This window comes from Giraffa tippelskirchi, chromosome 6 (assembly GCF_054371585.1).
Source record: "Giraffa tippelskirchi isolate mGirTip1 chromosome 6, T2T-mGirTip1v1.2.pri, whole genome shotgun sequence".
Taxonomy (NCBI): Eukaryota; Metazoa; Chordata; class Mammalia; order Artiodactyla; family Giraffidae; genus Giraffa; species Giraffa tippelskirchi.
The window spans coordinates 54,634,710-54,651,902 of record NC_137280.1 but is presented as its reverse complement, the minus strand read 5'-3'; the positions used below and the strand labels follow the sequence as shown (position 1 = coordinate 54,651,902).

The 17,193-nt window shown below is 44.0% G+C and overlaps 2 protein-coding genes across 13 annotated transcripts in view; one reads left to right on the top strand and one right to left on the bottom strand.

Annotated features, from left to right (window-relative positions):
- Positions 1-6,360, bottom strand: part of TMEM68 (transmembrane protein 68) — a 34,901-nt gene extending 28,541 nt beyond the window's left edge. For 3 of the 6 annotated variants that reach the window (XR_014057835.1, XM_081504607.1, XM_081504609.1), the window contains exon 1: positions 6,195-6,360. The gene's annotated coding sequence lies outside the window, so the exon portion shown is untranslated. The remainder of the gene's footprint in view (positions 1-6,194) is intronic. The other 3 variants (XR_014057836.1, XM_081504608.1, XM_081504612.1) reach the window with 1 other exon arrangement.
- Positions 6,361-6,408: 48 nt separating this feature from the next.
- TGS1 (trimethylguanosine synthase 1) overlaps positions 6,409-17,193 on the top strand; it is a 30,051-nt gene continuing 19,266 nt past the window's right edge. For 4 of the 7 annotated variants that reach the window (XM_081504600.1, XM_081504601.1, XM_081504599.1 and 1 more), the window contains exons 1-7: positions 6,409-6,684; positions 9,485-9,549; positions 11,215-11,387; positions 11,958-12,774; positions 13,387-13,504; positions 14,461-14,547; positions 15,742-15,916. In XM_081504600.1, the coding sequence (XP_081360726.1) occupies positions 6,581-6,684; positions 9,485-9,549; positions 11,215-11,387; positions 11,958-12,774; positions 13,387-13,504; positions 14,461-14,547; positions 15,742-15,916 (1,539 nt within the window). In that variant the 5' untranslated portion in view covers positions 6,409-6,580. Of the gene's footprint in view, positions 7,723-9,484; positions 9,550-11,214; positions 11,388-11,957; positions 12,775-13,386; positions 13,505-14,460; positions 14,548-15,741; positions 15,917-17,193 lie in introns of all 7 variants that reach the window. The other 3 variants (XM_081504606.1, XM_081504604.1, XM_081504605.1) reach the window with 2 other exon arrangements.

Here is a 17,193-nt window from a genome sequence, read left to right as displayed (position 1 = left end):
TTTACCACTGTGCCACCTGTTTGAGCAAAGACCTGAGGACGTGAGGAAGCAAACCACGTGCGTCTTTGGAAAAGAATTCCTGGCTGAAAGAATGGTAAGCACAAGCGATATGCACTTTGGGGTGGAATGAGTAGCAGAAAAGCAGGCAGGCTGAGGAAGAGGGGTGGGGTGGGCAGTTGGAAACAGGAAGCACTGTAGAATTTTGTGGGCTAGCTTTTACCTAAATGAGAGGGAAAAAGTGTCAGAAGGATGAGATTCCCAACTTCGGTTCTCAATGACAGCTATGCTGGGAATACAGTGCACAGGGGGCAATAGGAAATTACTGCGGTCACCAAGATGACTCATGAAGGTGGCAGGACAAGTGTGCAGAGGGAAGGCTATAACAGCCGGTCAACTTCTGGATATATTTTGAGGATAAAGCCAATAGGATGCACTGGTGAATGAATGTAGGACGTGAATAAGAGAAGTCTGGATGGCCACATGTTTTCAGGCAACATTGGTGGGTATAAGGCAGGGCTCGTCCTTTATTGTGGAACCCAAGACAAGTTACATAGTATCTCTCTGCCTCAGTTTCTCCATCTACAAATGAGGATAATAGTATCAACCTAATAAGACTGTCTTGAAGTCCAAGATGGCGGAGTAGAAGAACGTGCACTCATCTTCTCATTCTTCAATGCAAAGAAATAGAGAAAAAGAACAGAATGGGAAAGACTAGAGATCGCTTCAAGAAAATTAGAGATACCAAGGGAACATTTCATGCAAAGATGGGCACAATAAAGGACAGAAACAGTATGAACCTAACAGAAGCAGAAGATATTAAGAAGAGGTGGCAAGAATACACAGAACTACACAAGAAAGATCTTAATGACCCAGATAACCACAATGGTGTGATCACACTCAGGTAGAGCCAGACATCCTGGAATGCAAAGTCAAGTGGGCCTTAGGAAGCATCTCCATGAACAAAGCTAGCGGAGGTGATGGACTTCCAGCTGAGCTATTTCAAATCCTAAAGGATAATACTGTGAAAGTGCTGCACTCAATATGCCAGCAAATTTGGGAAACTCAGCAGTGGCCACACAACTGAGTGGAAAAGGTCAGTTTTCATTCCAATCCCAAAGAAAGGCAATGCCAAAGAATGTTCAAACTACAGCACAACTACAGTCATCTCACACACTAGTAAAGTAATGCTCAAAACTCTCCACACTAGGCTTCAACAGTATGTGAATAGAGAACTTCCAGATGTTCACGCTGGATTTAGAAAAGGCCGAGGAAAACAGAGACCAAATTGCCAACATCCATTGGACCAAGAGAGCTCCAGAAAAACATCTACTTCTGCTTTATTGACTATGCCAAAGCCTTTGACTGCATGGATCACAACAAACTGTGGAAAATTCTTCCAGAGATGGGAATACCAGACCACCTTACCTGCCTCTTGAGAAATCTGTATGCAGATCAAAAAGCAACAGTTAGAACTGGACATGGAACAACAGACTGGTTCCAAATCAAGAAAGGAGCACGTCAAGGCTGTATATTGTCACCCTGCTTATTTAACTTATATGCAGAGTACATCATGAGAAACGCTGGGCTGGATGAAGCACAAGCTGGAATCAAGATTTCCAGGAGAAATATCAATAACCTCAGATATGCAGATGACACCACCCCTATGGCAGAAAGCGAAGAGGAAGCCTCTTGATGAACGCGAAGGAGAGTGGAAAAGCTGGCTTAAAACTCAATATTCATGGCAGCTGGTGCCATCATTTCATGGCAAACAGATGGGGAAACAATGGAAACAGTGACAGACTTTATGTTCTTGGGCTCCAAAATCACTGCAGACGGTGACTACAAAAATGAAATTAAAAGACTCTTGCTCCTTAGAAGAAGAGCTATGACAAACCTAGACAGCATAGAGACTTACTTTGTGACAAAGATCCAAATAGTCAAATCTATGGTTTATCCTATGGAGAAGGCAATGGCAACCCACTCCAGTACTCTTGCCTGGAAAATCCCATGGATGGAGGAGCCTGGTGGGCTGCAGTCCATGGGGTCGCGAAGAGTCAGACACGACTGAGCGACTTCACTTTCACTTTTCACTTTCATGCGTTGGAGAAGGAAATGGCAACCCACTCCAGTCTTCTTGCCCGGAGAATCCCAGGGACGGCGGAGCCTGGTGGGCTGCCGTCTACGGGGTCGCACAGAGTCGGACACGACTAAAGCGACTTAGCAATAGCAGCAGCATGGTTTATCCAGTAGTCATGTACAGGTGTGAGAGTTGGACCATAAAGAAAGCTGACCGCTGAAGAATTGATTCTTTCGAATTGTGGTGTTGGAGAAGATTCTTGAGAGTCCCTTGGACTGCAAGGAGATCAGACCAGTCAATCCTAAAGGAAATCAGTCCTGATTATTAACTGGAAGAATTGATGCTGAAAATGACGCTCCAATACTTTGGCCACCTGATGCAAAGTACTGACTCATTGGAAAAACCCTGATGCTGGGAAAGATTGAAGGCAGGAGGAGAAGGGGACAACAGAGGATGAGATGGTTGGATAGCATCACTGACTCAATGGACATGAGTTTGAGCAAGCTCCGGGTGTTGGAGATGGACAGGGAAGCCTGGCATGCTGTAGTCCGTGGGGTCCAAACAGTAGGACCTGACTGAGCGACTGAACTGAACTGAGTAAGACTGTTGTGAACAAAGCTTAGAAGAGTGCCTTCCGCCAGAAAAGCACTGAACAAACATGACTATCATCAGCTTGCTTGTAAAAAGAGGGAGCTGCTGGAAGAACAGGTTTAGGCATCCCAGGAAAACCTGGCCATCAGGAATTCAGGTTTGAACACGTCCAGGTTGTACTGGACATCCAAGTGAAGATGTTCAATAGGCAGCTGGACACAGCAGAGTTTCACAGGAAGGTCAGGGTTAGAGTAATATATCTGGGAGTCAATGACATATAGACCAATATTGAAAACTGGAAAACTAAAGAATATCCTTCTAGGGAGTGAACATAAAATAAAAAATCTTCCATGACTGAGCCTTGGGGCCCTCAACATTTTAGCAGCTGGGAAGCCAATGAGCAACTAGCATCCTCCTTCCAGGAGTGGCATCTTGGACGTCAGAGTAAGAAAGGAGGAATCCTCAATGATGCTGGGAGGTCTAGTAAGATGAGGAATGATAAGTGATCCTTGGATTTCACAACACAGAGGCACTGGCCAGCCCTGTAAGAACAGTTTTGATACAGTGGGGGATAAAAGGTGAAGTAGGTTCAAGAAAGAATGGGAGGGAATGAACTGGAAACAGAAAATATTCAGAGGAATGCTGTTGCGTAAAGGCACAGAAAAACAGGTTGGTGTCTAGAAGGGAATGTGGGTCAAGTTTGTTGTTGTCTCACCGTGAACGAAACTACTGCAGTTTTTAATACCAATGATGTGTCAATGGGAGAATGAGAAAGGGATGATCAAGAGAGAAGATAATTGCTGAGGCCCAGGCCAGAGGGGATAGAATACAGCGTACAAGAAAGAGGGTGGCACAAAGAAGACTTACATCACTGATTATGAATTCATGTATTCGATAGTCATCAAGCAAGTATGTAGTTTGTGCTGGGCACTATTCTAAACACAGGAATGTATCAGTAAACAAAATAGATGGTTACATGAGAAAAGACATGTAAAAGTACTTAGAATAATATGCCCAGGACATGCTAGTCACCTAAGCAATGCTGGCTAACTAAATACAGATAGAGGTGAATTTGTTCATCCAAATCTTTGACAAAAATATGGACCAAGATAAAGTCCTAAAACCTTTCGCGAGAGAACTATCGGAGGAATTTAAATAACAAGCTTTTGAGTTGATAGAATACTCATAAGAAAATGAGAAAATAGCTTTAGATCTCAATGAATACCACCTCTTAATTGTGCAGAAAAGTTAAAAACAGAAAGCCAAGTAGACTTACCCAGTTACTAAATTCAGTGAAAAACTGAGTCAAAATTAAAACCCAGTCCTCCTACTTCCTACTTTGATTTTCATTATACTTTTTAAGTCTCACTCCCTCTCTGACAGAAAGGCTAAAAATATTAACATTGCAATTTCTCTTCCCTCTATTTCTGCCTGGCCCTTTGCCCCCTCCAATTTACCACAGGCTGTACATGACTCCCTACTACTTTATTTTCATCTAATAAAAACTATCACTGTTTAAAAGATGTTTTGGAGGAGACATATTTAGTTACCAAGATTCCAGAGTATTTCCTAAGCCCCATCCCCCCAAAAAACTCTCCAACTAGACACACTCCTATGCATCATATACTTTCCCATCTGGAATTCATGTAACTTGTGAGGAAAAGCTGCCAAGTTGAAATATCAGCATGTCAATGTTGATGATGAGGAACATTTACAATAACTGACTTTGTAGATGTTAAAATGAGAATATTTCAAAAACCAGTAAAACAGAGGGCTTTTTTGTTTCCTACAAAAGCTTCAGGCAATAAATCTATTCTTTTTTTTTTTAAATCATTACCAGTACTTTCACCACCATGGATGGTAGCAGATTCATTTCTTATTTTTAGTAGAGGAGCCAAATTGCAGATATGTTGAAAATGCCAGTTACAAGAAATACTCACTGAAACACTAATTAATTTTCCCTTTTTCTTCTTGTGTATTTCATAATGGTTTAACAGGCTCTCACATTCAGTTTCAGTGAATAAGCATTCTACTTCAAACCATCAATAAAGCAGAAGTTTATCTAATATTTCAGTTACGCTATCTGGCAAAATCAATCATCTTATCTTTTGGCTTTCAAGCTGCAGACTCTTAAGTTCTGATCCGAATTCACTTCCAAGATGTTTTTTTCTTTTTCATTCCTAAAATGTCCTTCAATTCCACTCTGTTTGATAATTGCTGTTCTACCCTTATTTTCTTAACTGCCCTTATCCCCCAAATGTAACACATCCGTACTGGAGTATCTATAATTGTGCAGCACTCTTATCTTCTTGAGTCACTAACATGAGTAAGAAAACAATAAGGATGCATGGGCATGCATTTGAGCAAACTGAGGGAGATAATGGAGGACAGAGGAGCCTGGCATTCTGCAGTCCATGGGGTCGCAAAGAGGTGGACGCAACTGAACCACAACAAAGGATCCGGAAATAAACACTTCATTTGAACATTAAACTTCTACTTCCACCGACCAGTAAAAGTGGCCAGAACATGAGGGGCCATTCTAAACCTCTGGATTTTATCTCAGCTCTTACTTATTCTGGGCTTCCCTGGTGGCTCAGTGATAAAAAATCCGCTTACCAATGCAGGAGACCCAAGAGATGGGGGGGTCGATACCTGGGTTGGGAAGATCCCCTGGAGTAGGAAGGAATACCAAACCAACTTCAGGACCCAGAGCACAAACCAAGTCCTAAGTGCTCCACAAGCTTCAAGTATGAACGTGCTTCCAGGAGGAAGTTGTCTGGGCGATCTCAACCAATGCCAAGCACAGCTTTTTTCAAACCCAGCAGAGCTGATCCAGTTTTCCACATCCTGGTGTGGACACACGTATCTTTAAGTATTGATCAGCAGACTTGTCTTACAGGCTGCAAACCTCAGAGACCGAGACAGTGCCAGGCGCCTCCAGAGTAGGTGCCCACCCAGACTATTAACAGCACTGGTTAGAGTTCTGATGCCCATGGTTCTCTTCCATCCTTCCCAGCCGCCCTACGAAGCAGGTGCTACTCATCACCCCTATTTACAGAATCTCACAGCCAGGCTTGGGGGGTCAAGTGGCCCGCCCTGGTCACGAAGGTGGTATGAAGGGCATTGACCAGGACTCCCTCCGAGCCGGACGCACGTGGACGCGGCCCCCTTCCCAACACCACACAAAGGGGTTTCACTCGCATCCCCATCAGAGCGGCCCCGGAGGCCGGCAGGGAGCGGAGACACCTCGCCCCCCGCCCAAGTGGAGGCCACACCCGCCGAACTGCAGTGTTGAGGCGTGGGGGGGGGAGATGCAGGCCAAGGTGAACGGGCTCGTTGTCACCCAGGCAGGGCCTCCCCTCCCGGCCACTCCGGGGCCCGAGCCGAACCCCGAGTCCAGGGGGAGCCTGGGGACTCCGCGGGGCCCCGTTGAGACCAGACGCGCGGCCTTAGCGCCGCGGCCTGGGAGACTGGCCGGGGGCCGAGGAGCCCAGGGTTCGAGGAAGCCCAGGCGGGGACGACGCACCTAGAGCGAAAGGCAGAGGCGGCTCTGCTCTCCCCTCACCCTGGAGCAGCGGCGGGAGCTCCTCAGTGGCTCGCCCGGGGAAGCGGACACACTCGAGCGGCCGTTCTCCCCGAGCGACGCGGGAGGAAAAAGCCAAGCGCCGGCTGCATCACGGACAGTTTTGTGTGCTACGCCTCTCATCGTCCCGCCCCTTCCTGTACCGCCCCCCCGAACCACTTCCGGCGGCTGCTGCTCGCTTGCCACCCGCTTGAGCAGTCCCGGGCCTGTTCGTGCCCTGCAGCCAGGGGTGTTCACTGTGTTCTCCCCTCGGCCCCCGGCAGCCGAACCGCGGCGGGGTGGCCTTCCCGCGCTGTTTGCAGCGTGGCCGCCTCCTCTGAGGCGCTGCGATGTATTGCGAGAGGTGGAGGCCTGTGGCGGAGATGTGTCTCTTCCTCGAAGACCTGCGGGAGGGCTCGCGCATCCTCTGCCTCTGCTCGCGGGCGTTTGTGGAGTAAGTCGGACACGGGCAGTTCTGTCCCCGACCTGTGGGGCTTGGGCTGCGGACCCGTGGTGATGGAGCCCTGGAACCGCGGCCAGCGCGTCCGACCCTCGGGTACCGTGATGCTTACGAAAAAGGGGAAAACGTCCTCGGGCTTCAGGGGGTGCTCGCCTGCGTCCCTGAAATGAAGGAAGGAGGAAACCTGCTTTCTGGGCTGTTAGGTGAAAACGTGGTGGCCGGTGGTTGTTATTTTACACTCGCCACCTGAGAGGACGGTTACAAGGGAGGGGAATGAAATGCGAATGAAATTGATCTGGGATATGACATCACAGGGTGAAGGTTTGAAGATGACTGACTTTTGGTTAACGTCTTTTTAAAAAAAACTGTTGGGCTTCCCTGGTGGCTCAAATGGTAAAGAATCCACCTACAATGCAGGTGACCCGGGTTCGATCCCTGGGTCTGGAAAATCCCCTGGAGAAGGAAATGGCAACCCACTCCCAATATTCTTGCCTGGAGAATTGCATGGGCGGAGGAGTCTGGCGGGCTACAGTCCATGAGGTCGCAAAGAGTCAGACAGGACTGAGCGACTAACACTTTCACTGGAAACTGAAGAAAGTGAAATATACTTTCTGGAATTACACCCATGTGATGTTGTCTGGTGGTGATCTCTAGGATTTCATACAAAGCATAACAAAGTCATTTCCCTTGGATATTTTCCCCCACAACACATTCCCAAGCCAGAATTTAAGAGCACTGTCCTTAGAGACAGAATATCTGGTTTCACATTCCAGCTCTGCCACAAATGAGCTGTGTGGGACGTGGCCGAGTCAAAACATCTTTGTGCTCCCCTTTCAGCCCTTTCAGAAAGGATTCTCTTTCCTTTTGACTACTTGAAATGAATGCACGGTCCCTTTACAATAGAGAAATGGCTACTTCCACTTCAGAGATTTCCAAGAGTCATTTACTCTGCGTGTATTTTGACCACCCACGTGTCTGGTGCTGTGAGAAAAAGCCGACTCAGAAACGGTACTGATGGTCGTTGTATTCAAGGTATGATGATGAGCTTCTTGGCCAGGCCTCTTAGAGGGCAATGTCTTCCTGGCATCGCTCCGCTGCAGGTCTGGTCTCCAGCCTTACAATTCAGTTCAGCAGTTACAGTTCACTTGGTCTTTATCATGTGGCAAGTCCAGCTGTATGTGTGTATGTGCTTACTCGCTCAGTTGTGTCCCGTTGTGATCCTGTGTACTGTAGCCCACCAGGCTCCTCTGTCCATGGGATTCTCCAGGCAAGAATACTGGAGTGGGTTGCCATTCCCTTCTCCAGGGGATCTTCCCGACCCAGGGATCAACCCTGCCTCTCCGGCATGGCAGGCATATTCTTTACCAGCTGGGTCACCAGGGAAACCCACCAGGTCCAGATAACACATCCCAAATCACTCTGTTTTGTGGACTGAGTTACACTTAGCAAACTCAAAGATTGCTCTGTAGAGATCTCTTAGCAGGTGTAACAGGAAATTCTTCGAATACCCAGCATCAGAAATGCACCTTCCCTGGTGATGAGCGCTCTTAGAGATGTTTCAACGTTGCCCTAAGTGGGAAAAAGAATTTCCATAGAAATATGAGAGCTGATAGTCTTTCTGCCTCAGATCATCTGTAGCTTTGGGGTAGACTGGTGATAACCTTGGACACCTGTCTCCCTTGCTCCTCAGCCCCTGACAGGGGTCTTCTCCATCCTCTGGACCTGGCAGGGCCTGCTAGGCTGCCCTAGCCCCCAGAAGGCAGACAGGCAGGCTGCCACTGCGGGCAGCATGGAACCCCGTTGTCCTTGGGTCTTGACAGGCACACCACTGATGCCCTTTTGTGGCTGCCCTCTCACCCACTGGAGCCCCAAGTTGTTGGGGGTCAGAGGGCATATTGCCAATTGCACTTCATCCCCTCCCCATTCACTGTCCTTCTAAGTCACCAGCTACGTTATATTTCATGAAGTACCAAAAAATAAATAAATGGGGAATATGAAATACATCAAGTGTACAACAGTTTTGTTTTGTTGGATTTATTGTCACTCCATTAGAAAAGTTGTTTTAGCTCTTCTTGCAGGTGGCCTTTCATGGCAGATACAATGGAATGTATTACAGCTTTATTTGCTGGTAGGAAGATAATAATAAAATCCCTCCCCCTTTGTTTTAAGTGTTCTGCTAGGTTTATTTTTGTTATGAAATTCCTCAGTTAGCAAAGAAAAAATTTAAAAGGAGATGTGTAAAGAAAAGTTTTATCTATTACTGTTTTTAAAAACTCACTGAGACTGAATTGTTTAATCTTGATTTATATTTCAGTTTAGTAAGAACTTCATTTTATGTGAGTCTCCAAAACAAGCTCAGACCATGACTGTCTTGTCTACTAGTCCTATTTGCAGATGGAGTAGAGTCTGCACATGGCTTTGTAAATCTGTAAGATAAATCTTCTGACATTTATGCTGACTTCTTACTGCAAATTTATAGAATATTTCCCTGTTTATATATCACAAGGAGGATCAGATTCTGCCGCCAATATCCAAAGCTGCCACTTAACTTTAATAATTAGTAGTTATCATTATAGTGTGCCTTGCACAGGATTATGCCAAATGTTTTACATGTACACTCAATCCTTGTTAGAGCCCTGTAGCTATGTGTTACAACCTCTGTATTACAGATAAGAATAATGTGTTAGCAGAGAGCTTTTCTGTTTTTTAACCTTTTTATTAATCTGTGCTGCCTTCATCTTGCCTTTTCTGTAGTTTAATTTTGTCAGTATTGACTCTTTAATTTGCTTCACAGAGATCGGAAGTTGTACAATTTGGGACTAAAAGGCTACTACGTTAAAGACAATGACAACAGTGCAGGTAATATGGTATGAAGCCATATAGCCCCTTTTTTACTAAAATTAGCCATAATACTGTATAGAGAAGATACGGAAGTGAAGCAGGGAGGTTATTTGACTGGTCGTAGTTTAAGCACTTGCCTTATTTGGGAAAGCTTACTTGCCTGCTCATGCATGGTGTGCTGAAGTTTCATGTCCTCGGACCCCAGTGCCCTGGCTCTGGCTTGGGTTTTGGTTTGCTGGGTTAGGCTACCCAGGCATTGGAGCCACCTCCCTCTCACGGCCTCCTTGTTTCAGTACTTTAGCAGTTTTATGGTAAATGGTTTAGGGTCAACTCCCAAGTGAAAGTCCACAGTCTGGCCTGAAGTAAGGGGGCTACCATCTGTATTAACTCTCCCACATAACAAATAGAATCTTGTCTACACTTTGAGCCTCACCCAGAAACCACCTGCGTCTCTGTCAGACTTCCCTGTCAGGACCCCATTTGTCCCTTCCACATGGATCTTTATGTTTCTCCAGACCCAGAGGGAAGACTACAGCCCAAGGTGTAGGTAAAACCAGCACAAGTAGCATGTCACGTGACCTGAGAAATTCCCCAGCTCTCACGTGACAGAGCCATCATTGCATCATCACTCACCCACCCGGTAGAATGTTTGGTTGTGTTTCAGTCTGACACTATACAAGTAAGATTCCTCTAGACCCTAGGGTCCCACTGAACATGAGGGAATATTCATAGCCCAAGGGGAGCATATGGTATATATAGCTGATCCATCTTCTCTGTTTGCTCTCCTGAGCCTCCATGAGTTCGTTATGTGGGCTGGCGAGTGGAGTCTCCTTCATTACTTAGATCGGTATCTTTCCCCCTTTAGCTTTTAGTAGAATTTCTGCCCATAGGATCTCTTTTTTCAGGCTTCATCTGTGCAGTGTAAGATTCCCATTCTGTTGCCTAAGATTGTTTAGCTGCAGTGCGGCTCAGCCCTAATTGAGTATGCTCATATTAAGTGTTTTATCTCACATTTTTTAAGTAGAGCATTTGAGTGGCTTTTGTCCAGTTAGTGCTATGATCTAGTTTTGGATAACCATAATAGGATAAAGTAAAACTGTTTTGTTGTGATAAAACAGGTTTTCTCTAAGACCTCTGAATCAGGGAGCTTGAAAGGATCTTCCAGTTCAGCGGATCTGAGACCTTTAATAGCGAAACCTTTCATTAAATGAACTTTCCCACGGAGTCCCAGGCTGTAAATCCCAGTTGAGATGAAGTACCCGTGAAGAGCCTAAAGACTGCCTCTCACTTCTCTTATTACCAGCTCCTAAAATAACTCCGCAAGTCATCATGTTAAACCTGCTGCTCTAGTGTGGCAGAGCTGCAGATGGAAATGGGGCTATGGGGCTGTTTTCCCCAGGGCCTCCCTGCTGTGTTCCCTCATGCTTCCTTAGTCCGTGCACAGCGCCGAGCACTCCTGGCTCTAGGGGGCTGTTCCATCACTAGTCCACATTCCCATCAATTCCTTTTTTTCTTCCTTTTATTTTTCTTCCCCTTAAAAATTGTCACATTTGCACACCTTTACTTTGAGCAAGTCATGTAATAACTCTGGATCTCAAGTTCTCTTTCATTAAAATGAGGATGATAAAACCTGCATTTAAATCTTCTCTGAAACTAAGCTAACATAACAACCACTGTGTGTAGGAGAACAAGCCACGGAAGAGGAGGAAGGCAGCCATTCCCAGGGCCCTGCAGAGCCCCATGACAACAGAGGCCCAGACCCAGATGAAAGTGAACTAGATTCCGAGGCTGAACTCATGAGAAGTATGGGATTACCCCTTCAGTTCGGTAGGATGTCCGCACATAAGAATTTTGAAGTAAGTATTAGTTTACTTTGATTGTTTCTTAATTTTCTTCATAAAATATCACACGGAATTTTTTTATCCCAAATCCAACGCTTTCATGAATTAGGACACTTCCCAGGTGGCGCTAGTGGTAAGGAATCAGCTTGCCAACACAGGAGACATAAAAGACACTGATTTGATCCCTGGGTTGGGAAGATCCCCTGGAGAAGGGCATGGCAACCCACTCCAGTATTCTTGCCTGGAGAATCCCATGGACAGAGGAGCCTGGCGGGCTACAGTACATGGGGTCGCAGAGTCGGACACGACTGAAGCAACTTAGCACACACGCATACACCTGTTTTTAAATGTATGTACGTATTTATAAGATAACTATAACTTATGATTCTGGTTGTGATATGTCTCATGCATGATGATTCCTCTTTTTAGAAACACAGATAGTACCATTCACTTGTTTGTGTCACTAAAACCCAGATTGTGAGGTTAAGGGCATTTTGTTTAATTTAATGTCAAGATAGATTTAGATTCTACCTATTCTTATAGTTTCTGAAGTGCAGTTTATATTCAAGTTATTTCTTTTTGTAGGAATCTATGAATACTAGAAACAAAGTTAAAATAATGAAAAAGAACAAGAAAAAACACCAAAAGAAGTATTTAAATGAAATTAAGAGAGAATGCTGGAGACTGTGTGAAGAAGATGACATTTCAGCTTCGTATGATCCTTCTTCATCTGAGAATGAAGACACCAGAAAGTACAAACTTCAAAGCCAAAAAGACGTTGAGGCTGAAAGTTTTCCCGTTGAAAACACAGTAGGTCCAAAGCTGGAAATTACAGAGATGTGGGAACAGTACTGGAATGAATACGGTGGAGGACTGCTGTGGCAAAGCTGGCAAGAGAAACATGCAGATCAGACCCTGTGCCCAGAACCATGGAATGTTCCAGACACAAAGGAGGAGTGGGAGCTGCACTACAGTCAGATGTATTGGTACTACCTGGAACAGTTTCAGTACTGGGAAGCTCAGGGCTGGACTTTTGATGCCTCTCAAAGCCAAGATACAGACCCTGGTGGGTCTAAAATAGAAGTTGACAACAAGAAAGACGAAAATCACATGAAAGCAGACGAACTTTTTTCTCCATCTTTATCAGTTGGCAGCGAAAGCTCTAGTTCAAGTGATAAAGATCAGAGTGAAATTCTCAATGGAATTAGTAACATAAGTCTGAATTCAGAGGAAGTAGAACAGAGACAACTAGATCCCTCCCTGAGTTGTGATGGATGTCAGTGTTTGAGTGAAGTTCCCAGCAGAAGAGAATGCCCTGCTTCTGGCCACAGTGAACCGAGTCAGGGAGGAAGCACAGAAAGCAGCTCATCTGGGAGCAGAAGCACAGACCAGCCAGCTCAGGGTAGGACTGGCCGAGATTTTTGGTGCTTGTCTTTTTGTTATTTCCGTTATTAATCTAAGAGCTGTATTAGAGACCATTAAATGTATTTGCTTTTTAAGAAAGAAAAGTCGTTTTTAATTAAATGTAACCATGCCATCTTTAGAGTTCCTTAGATTAGGATTTCATCAAAGTGTGATAGTAACAGATGTCACAGAGGTAACTTTGTGGGTTAATTTGTATAGATTTGGACAGCCATGAGGAAAAGTAGTTACACAGTTTACTTTTTTTTTTTTTTTTAACTTTGGCTTCCCCCTGGCTTGAGGGATATTAGTTCCCCAACCAGGGATAAAACCCAGGCCAGAGCAGTGAAGGCATGAAAGTGCCAAATCTTAACCTCTGGGCCACCATGGAATTTCTTAGAGTTGATGTGTCAAGTAGTTAGATCATGGGAACTTTTAGACTTTCATAGACCTAGCTGCGGATTCTGTATGTGGATACACAGAATAAATAGATGTGGTCTGGCATGCAATTCTTTGCAGGAAAGGCCCTGGAAGATATTGATTGCCTTTGGAAATGACAGAAGAGTTGTCAAACCAGGGACAGAAACCCGCTGTGACATCTCCACCTCTTTAGATTCACAGGAGTCCTCAGAAGCAAATACAGGCAGAGACAGACGCCACCCCAGTGGGACTGATGGGGACGAGAGTGGAGATGATCCGCCTGAAGAGAAGCGAAGCAAACTCAAGAGGAGGCGAGTCACTCACCACCTTTCTCTCGAGCACACACCAGCACGCTTTAGGAACTCAGGAGCTTACTGCAGGAGAGCACACCTCTACCTGCTCTTTCTAAACAGCACATGTTCTTGCTAACTCCTCAGTTTCTACTGGTCCTTAGAGGCAGAGACTATATGTGTACTCGTGTGTACTTATATTCTTGGGACCTCGTAGATTCTACATACACATACAGTGAGCTTAACTTAATTTACAAGAGTTATTTCTCATCATTTTCATTTGTTACTGTCACCCACATAGCAGAGATCACTAGAAGATTTCCACAAAAGGTGGGGATGGTGGCTCAGTGCTAAAGAAGCCACCTGCAATGCGGGAGACATGGGTTCCATTCCTGGGTCAGGAAGATCCCTGGAGAAGGCAATGGCAACCCACTTGCTGGGAAATCCCATGGACAGAGGAGCCTGCTGGGCAATAGTCCACGTGGTCAAAAAGAGTGGGCCATGACTTAGCGACTAAACAACAACACTGAGTTACTTAATATCACTTTTATCAGAACCTTCTTAACATTATTTTTTCTTCTGTAACTTTTTTGGTTGGGTTGATACCTCTCAAATATTTCCTTGTTTGCTTTTAAGGAAAACCTCTAGAGATATCACCTAGGAGATTAGTTAAGGCAACAGGTTAACTGGTGTTTTTCCAGAAGAAAATGGAGAAATCTATATTTGTACCATGTTCAGGAATAGAGATAATTACTTGACTTAAGATTTGAGTGCTTGTTACTGTGTCCCAAGCACTGCTAGGTAATTGATCTCATTTGGTAAATCCTGGTTGAATTACCCTTCTTCCTGTCTTTTTGGGTTTGTGAACTGTGGTTGATTGTTATGATGGGAATGTTTACATGGGTTGACTTTTAACGTTTGCCTGAACTGGTGGGCTCTATAGTTAATGGCTTATCACTGTTTGCTTTTTTATTTAGTCATGAGCTGGACCTCGATGAAAACCCGGACTCAGACTTTGACAACGATGGTTCTCTTCTAGGATTCAAGCATGGCTCAGGGCAAAAGTAATGTTCCATCAACACTGTTGTCTTCTAGAAATCTTAACCACTCAGCAGTCCTCAACTCTCTGATACTCAGATAGGGAATGGTGGTTACATATTTCATGGCATTTGAAGTGTTACAGTCAAAGCACTAACCTCTCTTATTAGTAAGAATTGTTGATCTAACACTGTGTGTTTGATATATTCACATTATTAACGCAGTTGCACTTCACAGCAATCCAGTGTTTTTATTCTACAAAATTGTAATTGTCTCTTTGTACTCCAAGCCATATAATCATTTAAGGCTAGAGTTTATGGAAGTTAATAATATAAAGGGTTTTCCTGGTAACTGCCACATTTTAAAATTCCTGGCAGAATTTTGTTTCTAGCCACATGTAATTTTATTGAGAGATCACTTAGGTAACTCTTGCTGGTATATATTCACAGAGATTTATTCTGTTACCTGGAATTTAACTTAACTGTTCTTCTATTTGGAGCACACAATTTCACTTAAAAGAGAAGGGTAAGATACACTTTTTGTTAAGTTTATAATATGGGTGGAAGATACACTTGACATTTAAAGCCAAACTCGTCAGTGTAAGTGCTGAATTGTATGTTACACTGTAGGTCCCTAATAATCTGTAGGAGAGGCAGTTAGTGAGAGAGAGTCAACAAAGGCTTCACAACGGACATTTGTCTTCTAGGACTGAAAAAATTCAGATGGTTAGATCAGCAGATGTTCTCTAGTTACTTTAGTAACGGGGGTTTACTTGTTAGGTGAATTCATATTGATTTCAGAATCTAGTGGCCACTTTCAAGATAATTTGAACATATCCAGAACAGGGTTAGAAGAGCTTTGACATCACCTCACTGTGAGAAAAATTGTCTTTTCCCGAACGAGCATTGGGGTTATAGTTTCCTGCTGTTTCTTTGTTACATTTTACAATATAATTTCTCTTTTCTGTTTTAGGTAAGATATGTTGATATTCCCACCTTCTGTGTTTCACATTTCCCTGAGAATTAATCTACAAGCTAGACCTTAAAAAGTCTTCTGGATGTTTAGCTTTATTTCCTAATTTCAATAATTTAAAAAAATGAAATAAAAGTATTGACTTCTAATAGGAAATAGTGGAAATTGTTAGTTTCTTCTCTTTTCATATAAAGAAACAAATCTGTAGACCCTCATGTCTGAGTCCACTGCTTTTGGTTTGGTCACAGATACGGAGGAATTTCAAACTTCAGTCACCGGCGGGTCAGGTATCTGCAGAAGAACATGAAGCGGAAATCAAAGTCCTTGGACATGAGACGACAAATCAGTATGAAAAACAAGCACATCTTCTTCACTGAAGAGTCAGAGAAAACTGGTTTTAAGAAAAGCAGAACTTTAAGTAAGGTGTGTGTGACATTTGCTCTATATTTACAAACCCAGTCTCAGTTTGTGACCCTGGCTGCTTAATTGTTATTTGCGAATGAGAACCCTGCTTCTTCTGGTTGTCAGGACACCAAAAATTCTGTTCCGTTTGCTGCTTCAAGGCTTTTATTGTGTGAATGAAATTTGCAGAATGGGTAATTTGTGGGTAGTCTGATGGGGATATTTGAAATCTACAAAGTAGTAACGTGTGGAACAGTAAATAGGTGATGTTGTCTAATGTGTGCAGTGACATCTCATCTGTTTCAGGCTACGTACCATCCTGGAGGCCTGATTTCTGACAGCAGCTATTGTAAGCCTTAATCTTGAGGTCAGCTAGAGGTGATCAATCTTAAGTTTGCGCTGACAAGTTCACCCTGATGTCATAAGCCCCAAGACTAATCTAGTGACTCACATTGTTAACTGGAGCACACACATCCCCTCTCTTGGATTTTGCTGTACCAGCCTTCTGAGTACCTAGGAAACAAAAGTAATTAGAGTTGCTTTTGCTTGGTTTCATGAGTGATCCTTCTCTGTTATAGAAAAAGAGCACCATCCAGTGAGCAGTTTTGTATCTGCCACCTCTGGAGCAGCTCTGTAGAGCAATGAAACAAAGTCTCAAGCCCCATGATGACTTTGTTTTACCCTTAGGGTACATTATCCTTCCTTAACTTCACCATCCTTCCAAAACATGCTACAGATTTATCTCTGGTTTTATTTTTACTGTATTTCAGATTGCTTGGTTTATGGTGTTATTTTACTATGTGAGTGGCCCTGGCTATATCTGGAACAAATTTTCTAGTACCAGTTCGATCATTCTAACAGATCTTCCCATACTGTGTTGAATGTGGTAGTCCCATACATTTGTCCGTAGATGAAGAGCTGAAACATAACTGCTATGTGTGGCTGAGGAAGTAAAATCAGTGTGGCTATTATGCCCTTAGTATCCGATTGGTACCCCCAAAGGATGGTTCTGGGTCGTGGTCTCCGCCCATCGCCTGTCTGTCACTCTTATTCTCGTCTCCTGTCTCTTAGGAAGATCAGGAAGATCTGTTATGAAGGATATTGTTGTTAGAAAATTGCATGGAAGTGTGCATCGTCTGACCTTGAGCCTTGTTTGCATTTCAAAGAAGAAACCTGTTTCTTAGGAATCACTTTACTGACTCTGCTGCTTCATTAGAAGGCAGCTCGCATTTTCTTTAGACGGATTGACACTAAATCTTTGTAGAGTTCGTCTCTGATGCAGAGTACCATTTAACATA